Source organism: Ambystoma mexicanum, chromosome 5p, assembly GCF_040938575.1.
Source record: "Ambystoma mexicanum isolate Mex_15411 chromosome 5p, UKY_AmexF1_1, whole genome shotgun sequence".
Lineage (NCBI taxonomy): Eukaryota > Metazoa > Chordata > Amphibia > Caudata > Ambystomatidae > Ambystoma > Ambystoma mexicanum.
The window spans coordinates 925,720,248-925,735,944 of NC_090930.1; the positions used below are offsets into that span (position 1 = coordinate 925,720,248).

The 15,697-nt window shown below is 49.5% G+C and overlaps 1 protein-coding gene across 4 annotated transcripts in view; it reads left to right on the top strand.

Moving 5' to 3' along the window:
* The window catches only part of SACM1L (SAC1 like phosphatidylinositide phosphatase), a 1,165,903-nt gene extending 1,150,448 nt beyond the window's left edge, over positions 1-15,455 (top strand). For all 4 annotated transcript variants that reach the window (XM_069613352.1, XM_069613355.1, XM_069613353.1 and 1 more), the window contains one exon: positions 15,019-15,455. In XM_069613352.1, the coding sequence (XP_069469453.1) occupies positions 15,019-15,432 (414 nt within the window). In that variant the 3' untranslated portion in view covers positions 15,433-15,455. The remainder of the gene's footprint in view (positions 1-15,018) is intronic.
* The last annotated feature ends 242 nt before the right edge of the window (positions 15,456-15,697 follow it).

Consider the following 15,697-nt stretch of genomic DNA (forward strand, 5'->3'; position numbering starts at 1 on the left):
GAATTCAAGAGTAGTCCAGTGTTACCACGCCTCTCCACAATTATCCAACTCGCCCCCTTCCCCGTTGCCACTCCCCTATCAATTGGGCTGTATTGACTTGTCCTGCCCCATGCTTAGTCTGCTTCCTTGGATGTGTCTATGCCCAAGAGTTGCATGCTTTGTGGACACCACCGCTGCCTTGTGCCATCCACCAGGAATGCAAGTACAGAGTCCCAGTCTGACCTGAACCTCAGGTGGTCTCCCTGTATTGAGTAAGTGATCCACTCCAGTGCCAGCAGGGACCACATCTTTGCTACACATTCGTGATCGTGCGGTGGGTCCTTCTTTTTCCATCTGCGAGCTAGGACCATAGCGGCCGCCATCATCATTATTGCATAAAGCTTGCGGTCCGCCTTAGTCTTGAGTGATGCTAGGGTCCCCCCTCTAATCCCAGAATCGCCAGACCACTGCCCCCCCCCCCCCATAATTGAGTCCCAAGACTTGTTTAAGTGCGTCCCAAATCCCCGCCCAATATTTCTCAATTTTTGGGCACTCCCACCAAATGTGCTCCCAAGTGCCCACTGCACCACAATCTCTCCAGCAGAGAGGGGATACCCCAGGATACATTCTTTGAAGTTTGGAGGGGGTCATGTGCCACTGGGTGAGTAACTTCATCCACATCTCCCTTATTTGAAGGGATCTTGTTAGCTTTGGTATCTGCCTCCATAACCACCCCCAGTCATTATCCTCCATGACAGACCCCGTAGCTTGTTCCCAGCTTTTCGTATAGGCTTGGTGTGGAGGGTCTTCTCCTGCTTTCATGTGCTTATATATGACTGTGATCAAGTGCTTGTCCCTGATTCCCTGCTGAGATATCTTTCAAAGGGGGGTTTGTTGTCGAGTTGCGGTTTGTTTTAAGGTGGGATGGGTGAGCTAATGTCTAAGCTGACAGTAGCGATACCTTTCTCTTTCATCCAGCGCAAAGTCCGTTTTACACTGTTCGAAGTGCTTTACCTTCCCCCACTCGAAAATGTCCCGTACCATCCTACACCCCCCTTGATGCCAGTGCTGAAAAGCCATTGTATATTGCCCAGGAGCAAACTGCGGGTTATTGAATAGGGGGGTGAAGGGCGATGGATGCGCCGTTAGGTGGGCCTGTTGCACCGCCTTGTCCTAGGCATTGGCTACTAGGGCTAGAAATGCACTGTTATACATCTGAGGTGGCCTATCCTGTTTTGGCTTCCACATGACCCCTTCCAGGTCCTCCCCATCCATGGGCCTCCACACTTTCCCCCGGTCGTCTCTTTGCCAATCCCGGAGCATCTTCAGTTGTGCCGCCCTATATTACGCCCGAAAGTCGGGTGATCCGATGCCCCCTCACTCCGTCGGAGCTCTCATCAGCCTGGCCGCTATCCTTGGGGACTTATTGACCCACACAAACCTGCTTGTGATTTTGTTTAGAGTCCTAATGAAAGCTGGGGGAACGTGCGCCGGGAGGGCAGCAAAGTGGTACAGGAGCTTTGGGAGTATCGTCATTTTTAAGGTGTTGATACAGCCTAACCACGAGATAGCTAGGGGCCCCCACTCTATCATCTTGCTTTTTAACTTCTCCAGTAGGGGTGGATAGTTCGCCTGGTACAGGTGTTCCACACTTGTCGTTGGAGTGGGCTTCTGGGGTCGGGACAGTAAGGTTGAAGATTTCTGTTTTAGAGGGGTTTACTTTCAGTCCGGCCACGCTGCCAAAGTGTGCTAGCTCAGCTTTCAATGCAGGAATCGCAGTACTCGGGAGGGTCAATCAGATTATCATATCATCAGCGAAGGCTGCAATTATATGCTTTTCCCCTGCAAAGGAAATGCCAGTTATGAGCGGGTTGGAGTCCACAACCTCGAGGAATGGTTCCAAGTGGAGGGCATACAATTTTGGGGACAGTGGGCATCCCTGCTTAGTGCCCCTGTCGACCCGCACCGGTTCTGACAATTGTCCATTCACCGCAAGTCTGAGGGTTGGATGTCTATAATTAGCTCTAATCCTATCCAAAACAATTGTGGCCGAATCCATCCTGAGCATAGTTGCAAAGAGGAATCCCCACTCCACCCGATCAAATGCCTTCTCTGGGTCTATTGCCATCAGGAGAGCAGGGACTTCTTTCTTGTGGGTCTTCTCTATTAAGTGGGCCAGCCTTCTGACGTTATCCGTGGTTTGTCTGCCTCTGACAAATCTCGATTGGTCCGGGTGGACTAGCTTCGGGATCAAGTGATCTAATCTTTTTGCTAGAATCTTAACGTATATTTTAGAGTCAACATTGATTAGCGCTGTGGAGCGGTAGGAGGTGCACTTGGTTGGGTACTTGCCCTTTTTATGAATGAGGACAACTTTCGCCTCCTCCATTGTTCCCGTGATTGCGGTATCCCGCCCTATTTGGTTAAAGAGCCTAGTTAGGATTGGGGTGAGTAGTTCCTTATGTAATTTGTAGAATTCTGCCACATAGCCATCCGGGCCCAACGACTTAAGATTAGGCAGAGCTCTGATTGCGTCCCTAACCTCATCCTCTGTAATATCCCTTTCCAGTGTTTCATCTCTTCTTGGGTTATGCGAGCCAATTTAACCCTATCAAGGTACTTTAGTTGGGAGGACTGTGCCGGGGTGTCGGACGTGTACAAGGTGGAATAGAATCGGGTGAATTCCCCTGAGATGTCCTCATTTTTAGTGCTGATGCTCCCTCCCTCCACCTTCATTTTTCAATATTGTCTTCACCTTCTGGTCCTTACTAAGCATTCTCAAGAGCAGTCTGTCTGCTTTATTACCTTTAAAATAGAATTTCTGTCTGAGACATAGTAAGCTTCGTTCAGCAGCTCGAGTCTGGATCAGGTCCAGCTGGGCCCGAATCACCCTATACTCCCTTTTGGTCACCCGGGTCTGATTTATGCCCATTTTTGCAGTTACCTCCCTAATAGCTTCCTCCCGGCGTGCCGCCTCGAATTTCAATTCACTCTCCCTTCTTGCTTTTAGCGCTATTATTGCTCCTCTCAGGGTCGCCTTAAAGGCGTCCCACCTAACCTGAGGTCTTGTGTCCTCTACTGGGTTCTCCGCGAAGAAGCGTTCTATTTCCTCCTCGATCGCTTGGACAATAACTTGGTCTTTGAAGAGAGCAGTCAGATAGCGCCACTCCCACAGTCCCAGGGTTCTGCCCTTAGCTCTCAGTGCTATAGTCAAGGGGGCGTGGTCAGACAGTGTTGTGGGTCCCATGGTGATATCTTGCGCCTTCCCCAGTAGGTTGGCAGACATCCAGATATAGTCTATTAGCGAGTGCAATCGGTGTGCATGTGAGTAAAAGTTGTATCCCCCCTCGCGCCCTCCTGTATCTCGCCACGCATCTACTAGGCCCAGGTTACTGATTTTCTCCTTCAGTTCCTGTGTTCGTCTCCCTTGTGGGCCCGCCCATCCCGCCGATCTGTCCCTCAGGGTCCCACGCTATATTGAAATTGCCGGTAAGAACAATAGGGGACTTGGCGAAGTTCTCGAGTTTTTCCAATGCGCTCAGAAGAAAGAGGTCTTGCGCCGTGTTTGGGGCATATAGCGTCGCCACTGTGAGAGGGTGTTCATTGCCCTCCAAGGTTGCCATCAGGAACCTTCCTTGGATATCTGTGACCTTCCCCGTGATATGCAGTTCCAGCCCATCCCTAAGGGCCAAGAGAACCCCAGCTTTCTTTTCAGATTGTGTGGCTTGTAGTGCCCTAGAATAACCCCACAGCTTAACCCTTCTGCGGTCAGGCGTTTGGATATGGGCCTCTTGGAGCGTGATAATGTCTGCCCGCTCGCGCCTAATAAAATGCTCAACTTTCTTGCATTTAATCGGTGAGTTGAGGCTGTTAACATTGAGGGAAAGGATCCTCATTGCTCGTGGGGTAGTCATAGTGGGTCACATGTCCAAGAGCGTGGGTCGCACGGGCCCCCAGTTATCGGCCCGGCCTCCTCCCGTGGGGGATCCTCTTTTGGCATGCTCTGCAGAGCCTTTTCTTTCGATTCTTGAACCTTGGGTCTCCCGAATTCCCCCCCTGCCCTCCCCCACCTCTCCCCCTGGCAGTATGAGACGACTGGCCTCGGCCCCCCCTTGAATCTGAACCTCGAGAGTCATCCCATCGATTGCCTTCCAACTGTTCCAACGCAGGACTTCCCTGTCCCATTCCAAGAACCGAGTCCCCCTCTTCTCCCCCCAGAGCCCTTTATGTGTAGATGCATGTCTCGAGCTCACCATTGCCTTTTTTTCCGCTTCGTATGCCCTCCTCAGGCATCCTGTTCCTACATCGCTCGCCAGATTCTATGTTGAAGGTCGCTCCCAGTAGACATCTGGGCAGTTCTTAAGTTCCTGCCCTTTCCATTGTGGCGACACCTTCAAGAGTGGCTGGTTGTCGCGTTGGTGTTCTTCCTTGTCTTCTTTGACCGGGCCGTAGACCATTCCCAGTCTCCATGTCCGGTTCGCTGGGGTGGGGACATAGTAGGGGGAGGTGAAGCGTCGTCCTCCACCCCCAACAGGGTGAGACCCTGTTCGCATGTGGTTATCTTTTGTGCTTTCCCTTCCCATTCAAAGGCCAGGCCAAAGCGGTGTAGCCTTCTATATCGAGTGCCTTGAGCTCTCAGATCTGCGAGTACCAGCCCCATTCTTCGGCGTTTATCTAGCGTTGCTCGGGCCAAGTCCTGGTATAATGCATTCTCCATCCCATTATATGTTGTGAAGGACATCTTTGTGGACCTCCTGGAGGCGCCAGACACGACGGACTTGGTCTTCGATAGGATACATAGAGTGGCGCCCAAACGAGCGGATCCAGGCGCTAGACCCCAGGGATGTCCTAGTGGCGCTGCACAGTTACTCTGCGAAGGAGAGCATCCTCTCAGCAGCACGAAAGGCAGGACGTCCTGCCTTTCGTGCTGCTGAGAGGATGCTCTCCTTCGCAGAGTAACTGTGCAGCGCCACTAGGACATCCCTGGGGTCTAGCGCCTGGATCCGCTCGTTTGGGCGCCACTCTATGTATCCTATCGAAGACCAAGTCCGTCGTGTCTGGCGCCTCCAGGAGGTCCACAAAGATGTCCTTCACAACTTGGGCTAGATCCTGATCCGGGGTGTCCTGCGGGAGGGCCTTAATGCGAATATTCGAGCGCCTAGACCTGTTTTCTAAATCTTCTACCTGGAGTTCCAGGTTGTGCATGGCTGTCGCCAGTGTGTCCAGGAGGGAGTCCTTCTTTAGTGCGTCCTTGGCTAACTCCTGAATCGCCCTCTCATTTGTATCGGCCCTTTCCTCTATCTTGCTGATATCTCTCTTGATTTCTTGGATGCCCTCCGCCAGGCCCTCCCTGAGGGCATTCATTTGCTTTTGGCCTGCAGCAGTGATCTTTTCTACTATGTCGGCCAGCAGGAGCTTCAGTGCCGATTGCGTGACGGGCTGATCTTGGGCCTCTAGGTCCGCCTGTGGTTCCCCAGCGGGCAACTCATTGGAGGTTTTTCCCTGGGCATCCTCTGTGTCCTCAGCCCATATCTTTGTCAATGCATTCTCCTGTAGCTTCTATGGGGGTCTTTGGAGGGATTGATTGTCATTGGTTTTGTTCTTGGACATGATGGCGATGGCTTCTGATGTTGTGCCAAGTCTGTCACTGCACTGGGGCCCCCACCCCCCCCAGTATGTAGGCGCAGGGTGGTGTGGATACTCATCCGAGGGGGGGATCCCCGGGTGGCTGCAGGTGTTCTTGATAGGCCTCTATTCGCCGCTGCAAGTCCTCAGGGGACGGGGGGGGGGTGTCTGGGCTTGTCGCTGTAGGTGGGAGCTCTCCACTTGCTTAGGGAGGGGTAGGGTTGGCCCCTGATCTAGTGAAAGTTCGCTTCGGTCCCCTTGGTACTGGGTTTGTGTCTATCACCAAGGGCGGTTCAAGGGGGTTTTACGCCTCTCAGATGGCATATGGGCCTGTAAAAATCCATCCCAACCAAGGCCCCTGGTGCCGGGGGAGAGATCTCAACAAAGGGGGGGTCACTCCATGCTCCCCTCCACTCTCCCTGCGGTGCCCCCTATGTTCCAGATCAGTTGCAGGGTGTGGGTGCCTTCCACAGATGGATGCGAGTCACTGGCTGGTAGGACATCAAACAATTTGGGCGGTTCCAGGGTGTAGGCCTCGTAAAAGCTGGCAGGGGTAGGACGCCGTTCTCCACCCACTCAAGTTGTACCTTTAGGTGCTCCCTGGGGAGCGGTGTCCTCTGCTTGCCTGGAGGGCCCCTTGCCAGCTCGCTTCTCTCCCAGGGCGCCTATCTGGAGGCAAAGTGCACTGCACAGGTGGGCCGCTTTCCTCCAGGAGTGCGGTGCACCTTCTCCAGTGCAGGGTCCTCCTCTTGGCCCGGGTGGAGTGGATATACTATCCTCTCTCTCATCCACGCTGCTGGCACACACTCAGCAGCCAGCACACTCAGCAGCCAATCATACTGCAGGGCATTCATGCAGTCAGTCAGCCAATCAGGCACACAGTGCATTCAGGCCACACTCCTCCCTTCCAGACACTCACAACAAGAAATGTGGATTGGGACAAGTACCCAGCCATTCAACACTACACACTGCATTCAGGCCAGTTTCGGGCAGGGCTGTCTCAGTCTTTGTCCCTCATGCCAGAAACCAGACAACCACAACAAGAAGTGTATATTGGTCACACACTCCAGTCACCCAGGTCCCACCCACAGGAGGTACCCACAACATACAGACACTGGGAAGGCTCCAGCCAGTCTAGCTGGGCCTTCACCACAATACCATACATGGAACTTCCACCCAACAGCCAGTCAGGGGGAAGGGACAGAGACAGGGCTTCCCAGGACTTTGGGAAAACATAACCGGCCATAGAAAGCAAGAGGCCACAGGGGCCATCTTGTTTTCTATTAGGAATCAACAGATCCCAATGGCAGGGCCTGGGTATCCCAAAATGGAGGACACCCAGAGCACCTGTCAATTTTAGCACGGAGCTGCCACCAGCCCATACCCTGCTCTGGGGCCACCCACAGGTGCCCAAAAACATACACTAGGGGCACAGGGTTGCACCCCTACCCATGGGTGCCATAAGGGTATCCCATGGGTCTGTTCACCAAACCAAAAGAGAGAGCTGCACTGCCAGGAGTCCCACATGGACTCCGGGGCAGAAAACATAACAGAACACACGGCAAAACAAAAAAAGGACAAGGATTCAGAGGCCCTGTCCCTCAGATGCATTTCCAGCATCACACCCCGAACAGAAAGGCTGTTGCCAGGTGATTGCACAAAACCACACTGATAACTCTGAGGGACTGGCACAGGAAAATTTGGTACATTTTGAGGTTCAGGGACAAGCCCCCAAACTGTGTAACAGGCTGCACATGCAGAACAAATGTGTCAATGTCTGGTCTGGGTAGCAAGCTCGGATGAGCCAGTCGTCCAAGCAGGGAAAGACATCAATGCCCTCTCTCCTGAGGCAAGCCGCTACCACTGCCTGCAGCTTGGTGAAAACACTGGGTGCCGAAGAAAGGCCAAATGGCAGGACTGTGGACTGGTTGTAAAATTGGCCCATAATGAACCTCGGGTACTTCCTGTACTTTCGATAAATGGGCACATGGAAGTAGGCATCCTGAAGGTCTTGTTACACCAACCAGTCCTGCATATAGAGGGCTAGGAGAATCTGATCTAGAGTAACCATTGTGAACTGTTGTATTCACAGTTATACATTCAGAAGCCTCAAAGTATTGGGTGTAAGCCCATCTTTCTTTGGAACCAGAAAATAAGTTCAGTACCACCCCTTGCCCCATTCTGTGTGCAGAATTAGTTCTGTTGCACACTTGGAGAGAAGCTGACTGACCTCTTCCAAGAGGTTGGGCATCCGGAAGTAAGGGGGTGGCGTAAGGGAAGTGTGCCAGACAAAGCTGAATGAAAGGGAGACAGTAACCCTACAGAACCACCCGTAAGGCCCAAGCATCAGTCCTAGTTAAAGGCCATTCCTTCCCGAATTGGGGAAATTCTCCCTCTCACATGGGACTTGTAGCATAGCTCCTCAGAGGTTTTGCACCCTGTTGGCTGACTGGACAGTGGCTGCTGATGCTCTACCTCTAGGGGTACCTCTTCCTCTGAGGAAGCATCTGTCCTGTAGCCCACCTGGTGTTACGCTCACCTGGCTCCCACGGGGGCGTCGATCTGAACTGGCCAGCTGTTGATTCCACCAGTGAGGCGCGTAGTGCCGAGATGATGGACTGGACTGGCCCACCCAGCTTCGTTTGTTCGTAGGAATATCCTTCTGTAATGGAGAAAGGGAATTAACCACCTGTGGAGTTCGAGCGCTAACCCCACCTTCCCCTCTCCCGTAGTTCTTCCCACAGGTCACTTTTGGATTCCCTCTATGCTCTCACCTGATGGTTTGGAAAGATGAGCTCTCCATCCTGCTTCGAGCGCAGGGGCGCGTAGATGACCAGTTTCTTCACTGGCGTAGAGGAGTTGGGGAGTTCCAGAAAGGTATTGACTCAAAGAATGCCGGCAAGACGCCGTAAGTCTGTAGTTCGTTAGAGTTCAAAACACGTCTGACCTTCACTCTATCCAATTCCTTTTAGGTTGCTGAATTGCCCTTATGAAGAGTTCCACGTGGCAACCGGTAAGATGCAGATAAGGGTTTATATTATCCGGCTCAGTTCGATAAAATGGTGTCAATGTATAACATGTGGCTTTTCCCCCATTCAGGCGCTGATGTGGTATGAGGTCTTGGGGATTCATGCCTCCAGCGGTAAAACCAGGTAAGTCTTTTGGGAAAAAATCGGTTTCCCCTTATTGCGCCTTGCTGTTCTGTTGTGTCCCCATAGGGGCCGGGGCACGGCGGAGATGCAGCGGAGGCTGCGCCGACCCGAAATGAGGCAAGTACCCCCTGTGGTAAATCAGGTAAGTCTTGGGGGTAGCTAGTACAGTCTTAGAGTAATCCCTTTGGCTCACCTTGCTGTTTTTGTCTCCTTAGGTGTCGGAGAGTGGCCGCGAGATGGAGAAGAGCGTTATGGAATGCTGAAGTGCTGCAAGGCAGGTGAGTACAGCGCGGCGCTGCAGGATGCGGAGTAAAGCGTTTTTTAAAGACTTCTTCTCCAGCTCTGTGGCGTGATGGATCAGGATTCAGGTAAGGATTAAAGGTAAAACTCTTGTTCTGACTTTTCCTCCTCCTTTCTTCTTGTTTCCAGGAGCTCCCGACTCGAGGCGGGCGTGGCTGAAGACTGGAAGCTGCTGCAGGCACGGTGAGCATTACGCTGCTGGATGCAGAATAACGTGAAGCGTGTGCTGCTGTCCGGGCGTGGTTTAAATAGCCTTGGAAGTAGTCCCAGGTAAGTATTCTTCCACAGCCCCACCCGAGTAAAAAGTAGTCCCTTAGGTAAATAGTCCCTCCTAAGCCTCATTTGGCTTGTGGCTTCTTGCAGCATGGTCTGCATCAGGTAAGTTTGCAGCATGGTCTGCATCAGGTAGGTTTTCTACTATGAGCCTGGCGCCCATGGCGCCAGGACTGACTCCATTCTTATGAGCCTGGCGCCATAGGCGCCAGGACTGCACCCAAACAGCCCCTAGCTGGGGTTTTTGGGCTTGCTCCAAATGGCATGATGCCTGCTTCTGGGGTTGCTGGGCCTGGTCTGGTTTCCCGGGGGCAGGCATCATGACACCTGGGGCCACCTGACCTTGTCCACAGGGGGAATAGGAGGCACAGTGGTGAAATCCCCGACCCTTCTCGGATGGTGCGCAGAGTTGCTGTACTGCCAACCCCAAAGTCTTCACCATCACCTTGGAGTGCTGAAACTGTTGTAGGACGTCAACGGCCTTGGCCCCAAACAGTTTCTGCCCATTGAAGGGCATATCCAGTAGCTTTGCCTTTTCATCCGGCACAAAGCCTGATGTCCTCGTCCATGAGTGACATAGCACCACCATAATGATGGCCATGGAGCATCCGGCACAGTAAGCGATGTAAAGATCTGACTGCAGGATCTGACGGAAAGCCTCCATACCATCCAGTACCATTGCCAGAAACTCTTCTCTCATAAATAGTCACCGGGCTTCTCTAATCTGTCCTGACCGAGATACAGTTTTAGCACAATGAAAGACAGACTTATTTCATTAAGTAAGTTATTCCTAATGCTTACGTCCCTGCAATTTACTGAATTTCTGTATAACGAGAACCTTACTGTCCCTTTATCCCCAACACCTATCCTTGGGTATCGCTGCTGTGCAGCCTATCTACGGTAGGGCTACTATGGGAGCTCACCCTATCCTCTCTCACTACTTTTCCTCAACTCTTAAGATTCAGTGCACACATACAGGAAGTCGATTCTGATTCATTTTAATGTTTATCGCTTCCCTTCTGTGTGCCTTATAAAGTTTCTACTAACATACCCATTGTTAAAGCACAACCATTTCCTTTGGACATCACCGAATGTTTTTGCAACATTAGATGCACTAGTTTAACCGAGTTCACATATTATTTAAGTTTATCTCGGGGATAAGGTAATCACCCGACCCTTCCTTATGTCGACCGGTTTCAGCGGATCTAAAGCCTTTCCGCTTTCTTCAGGACAACTTGCTTAAACAACATCTATATTGCACATAAAAAGACGATCTATTATTTCATGTCTTGTGCCCGTTGCGCCTGAGGATAGCATCTCTCGTTACTTCCTTCTGCTTGTTTCAAATCCACATTCCCAGTCTTCTGGTTTTTCGTTAGATCTCATTCTGTCCACTTCTGTTCTACACTCTGAGGCTGGGCTGTAGTGTCCCACCTCCCTGTTTTTTTTCTTTCTTGCATCCTATTCTTCGTTGTCTGTTATTTTGAGGGGTATTCGTGGTTAATGTAAAGGTCTAACAAATTTCCTCCTCTGTTACGGTCTGTCCGTTCGTTTTAGCGGTGGAGTGACCTTGTCACAGAGTATGCTTCTGTATCTCACTCTCTCTCTCGATTCTTTCAGGTTTATTTTCGCTATAGATCGGTGGCACAGCAGCGATGCGAAAGAGAACTTTGCCAGGGTGCAAGAGGCCTTCACCACTCAGAAATCAAGGTTGCTAGAGTCAAAACACCTTCTTTTTCCAGGTGTCCAGTATCTTACTCTGTCGAGTGGAAGAGATGGAAAGGCGGAAATCTTTGTATTCGCTTTTGCAGCCTGAATCATCGCGCTCTCCGGGGAGGCATGGATGGACAAAAAAGCTGGATCAGATGCAGCGTGATGATGTTTTCTTGCCAGCTCTCTGTCGACTGCAAGTGTAGAGATGGACCACTCCCACACCTCTAACATCGTAGCTTCCTTGGCTACGTTAAACAGTAGCAAGGTCTTTTTTATTTGTTTTCTATTTAGGACCGTCTTCCAGAATGTCTGTCAATTTAAACTTGACTTTCGGTCTGGACCGGGCTGAAAACCCCAGGGTATCAACAACCTTGGTCATCAATCTCTGGAAGGATGCCTGAGGCCTACCTGGAGTTGGAGCTGGAAGGATATGCAGCTCAGGGGAGGTGTCAAGACCTCTGGCCTCCTGATGATTTGAGGCCAGTAACTGGATGGCCTCACCAACCCCATAATATTCACCGGAGAAGATCCTCTCCTTTGTGGAGCGTAAGGGTTCCATTCCAAACGCTATAGGTTCACCTTCCTCGTCGTAGATCTGGCACATTTTAGTCATAAATGGCCTAATGAAGAGGGGCATATTCTAGAGGAGCCCCATCGCCCTCAGTGCTGACTACTCCAAAGAGGAGGTTGGGACGGGCGCCAAGGCCTCGACTGCCGAAGGTGGTGCCTGTCAGCGCAGGGAGACTGTCGCTTTTGAGGTCCAGACCCAAGCCCATAGGCATGTGAGTGTGTTCCCCATCCAGTTTGGGGCAACATGGTGGGTCCTGTTGGTGGAGGATTGGGTGGAAAATATACCTGCAATGCCACCTACAGGGAGTCTCCGGGGCGGTGACTCCTCTTCCTCGAAGACCAAGAAGAGTGAGGGGAAGAACCGCCTGTGGAGCGAGACCTCTTGCAGTGCTTCTTCTTGTCTTTCTTTGCAGGAGACCTGTCTGAGCTCAACTCTGTGCAACCTCTCCGGAGACTGCGTGCCGCTCAGCATGACCTTCACCAAGACTGCGCGCGCCTTCACCCAACGCCTTGTTGAAGTAGGTGAAGAGTTTAGCCGCCCTTTACCGTAGGCCCTTGGTATGCATGAATTGCCACGACTCAAAATAGTTGACATTGTACTTCTCCCCACGAAGTACAAATATGTGCAATGGGGATCCGACAGACATCTGCCTGATGAAATCCACTCACGGTTTAAGCCATTAGCGGGCTTAGACATTATTATTTTTTTTACATAGTAGCGTGTTTTCGAATCAAGCAAAGTGCTTGGAAAAAGAACAGATGTCACGTGGCGTGGCGCCTTGATATATATATTCGCCCGACGTCCTGTCCAGTGTTGGGCATGTAGCGGCCTCTGGCTCATCTGTGCCCCCTCGTGGCAGAAACGTTTCTGAAGTTCAACACTACTTCCGTCATTGGTAGAAATTCATTATTGTTCACGTAGTGAAATTGCATAATTATTTATTTATCTTTTAAAGTTACATCCCCGGTCGTAATTTCAGGAAATGACTCCTGCCAAATATGTATTTAGCCAGTTATCAGCAAGTGGTAAACTCTAGGAAATATTTTGTGCCTAGTATGCAGAAAAAAACACACCAAAAGGGGCTGCAGGATTTATTTTTAACAACAAAGTGGAAAACTCGAGTAAGGCGTCCTCACTTAATTTGCAGAAGTTATGTGTAGCAAATGTTTAACGTCAGGGTTTTTATTTCCTGCAAAGTTAATGTAAAAAGCAAGTAAATCTTTTTAAAAGATTTACTTTTTTTCAGCATCCAGTGCTGAAGAAAGCAGTGCAGATATATTTTTCTTAAACCTGTTCAGGTAAATTAATCAACATGTTTCACAAAATCTCCATGAACATAACCCGTTTGCTGATTTTTACACAATTTAGCAGGCTTTGAAACTACATAAGCTATGTTTGTTTACTTTATTTTTTGTGAATTGACTGCCTCAGCTCAAACCAAGTCCCAAATCTAATTTCACGCTTTGCATTTTAAAAACGGTTCCATGGCTTCCTAGTGGCCTAATGTAATGCGTGAAACTTTAAACCAGTCCTGGCTCTGGACTTTGCTTGTTGGGATTTCTAGATTAATTGTTCACATTAAAAGTATGAGCCTCTACTTCTATTTAAGAATGTGCCTCTTAGATGGTACACGACTCCCTTCAGGTTTCACAGGCTCTCCGAGAACGGATTTCCCAATTGCTGGTGGAGTTACAGAGAAATTGGAGATGTGGTGGAATTCTCTTATAGTAAAGGTTTACTGGAGGAGAATTGGAAGTCCGATAAAACATTCTGCGAATACAACTACCCTTGGATCCGGTACTGTTGGTCTTGGGTGGTGGGGACACTGGCGGACATTACCCCATATCTGGTCCAACTGCCAACTTACTTCTTGCATTTACTGAATGCTGCTCGTTTGAACTTGGCACAGGCATGGAAAACCCCAAAGGCCCCACTTGTAGCGTGTTGCTGGGTAATTTTGGAGGTTATGGAGAAAATAAATGTCTTGATGCATAAGAGATTTCAGTCGTACTTGGACACATGATCCCATGATTTACTTTTATTATAGAAAAAGTAATATACGAAAGGCATTATTGATGAGAATGTAGTCACTACTTTGATTTTCGCTCCACCCGCTCTTTGTTTGATCTCTCGAGGTAGTTGCTTTGACACTAATAGCAGAAAAAAGTTTACTTTAGGACTTTATGATCAGCCTGGAAACAAAAGAACACCTGTTTCCATCACCGTCAATTGTCTCATTTTAGTTTGCTTCTCAGTATTCCTTTTTGTCCGTTGTAGTTTGTTTTACTATGCTTAAAATACAAAAAATAAAGCTTATTTTTTTAAAGTATGGGCCTCGAAGTCTCAACATCTAAACTAGTAACCCAGGACTGGCTCCAGGACATGTGGTTTCTTGGAATCTGAGGTTCATACTTTCTGCTGTTGAAATTGAAACTTAGTGACACATTAGTCCCACAAAAATAATACTAGTACATTGCTCTAATTTTTGCAGCATATATTTGCAGAGTAAATAACCATGCTATCAAGAACTCATGCGCTCTCTTTCTTACCATGCTTTGCTTGTTGTCAGCAGGGTAGCCACAGAGGGAAAGGAAAGGAAGGTAGACCGCAAGCAGGACATGGAGGTGGCTACTAGGCAGGAACAGAGAGCAGCAGAAGGGGGCAACAATAGATAGAGCAGTTTCGGAAAACAGAAATGACGATTAAACGTAGTGAGTAAGCAGGGTGAGGAGAAAGGGGTGGAGTGGAAAAAGCCACAGAGTGAGGCAAGCAGGAGCCTTTGTGGGGATTGAGTGGAGGAATGGGTAGGGTGCAAGCGTGCATGGTTTGGGAGAGGGGAAGTGTAAGGGATTAGGAGGTTGAGTTGGCACATGCGCTCGAGATGGGGAAGATCAGATGAGAAAAGTGAATGAGTAGAGCCAAGATAGCAGTGGGTGGAAGAGCGAAGGAGGGAAGAGTGCAGGCAGGAAGAGGCAGACATTAGGTACAAGGAAGGGGAGTATTAAACAACAAGGGCTCGAGCGTGGAGATGGAACATGTGGACATTTAGAGAGGTAGACACTATAAACTAAATTGACAACAAGCGAGCTGGGCGCAACCCATAAGAGGCAGAATGCAAGGCAGAAAGGACCTGATCATGATCATCTGAATTATGAGGAGAGACATCCATGGCCGCCTTTTTATAGCCGACATGGGTCGCCAGAACTCGTCCCTTTTCACCATGAACAATGCACATACAGCAGTGCAGTACTCTCCTGGCTAAACTGGTTACTATTCAGATTAAGCTTGTAGAAATGTATAAAGTTTGAGAACAATTCATGTGCAGATGACGTTTCCTTGCTTTGACCGATTTATCTAGATACAGGATTGAAGTACCCCTTACAAGTGCATTGCTTTTTGTTGCAGGCGACACATGGACAGAAACATTGGCTTACGTGCTGTTTTGGGGGACGGCAAGCATTGGAACAGGTGCCATCATCCTATACAATGGCAAGGATTTTGTTGATGCCCCGAAGCTGGTTCAAAAGGAAAAGATGGACTGAATCTGTGTGTGTGGAAAGCGGCTCAGCAACTGGGAAGCCTCAAGCCAGAATTGGAGTCTCTACTGACCTGCTTTCCACACCAACATGTGGTCCTTTTCCCATACGCTCTGGAAACGTTTTCTTTCCCTGTTGGTGGTGGCCTAAAGTTCAGATCTTGGATTTGTTTCCAACTTTAAGCACATTTTTGGAATATGGCATCAGTTGGGGCATTAGGTACTTTGGGATCTACAGCAACACATTCTTTCAGACAGCAGAATGGTCATACAAACACCTTTGAAAAATAAAACCCAAACCCACTTCCATCTGCCTTTCACTTCATTTTATTTTTGTTCTAAATATCTGGAACAAATGGACATATTCTACCCATAAAATGCTTGAACGAGCAGACCAGAAGGTTTATATGCACTTTTGAAATGTAGGTCTCGATTCTCAAATGTGGCTCCCACTACGCTAGGGGAGGTGGGGTATTGATCCTAGAGCTATGTACAAATCACATTTTACGGTAGGTTTTGCAATAGTACTTTGTTGCTTTTATTCGCTTG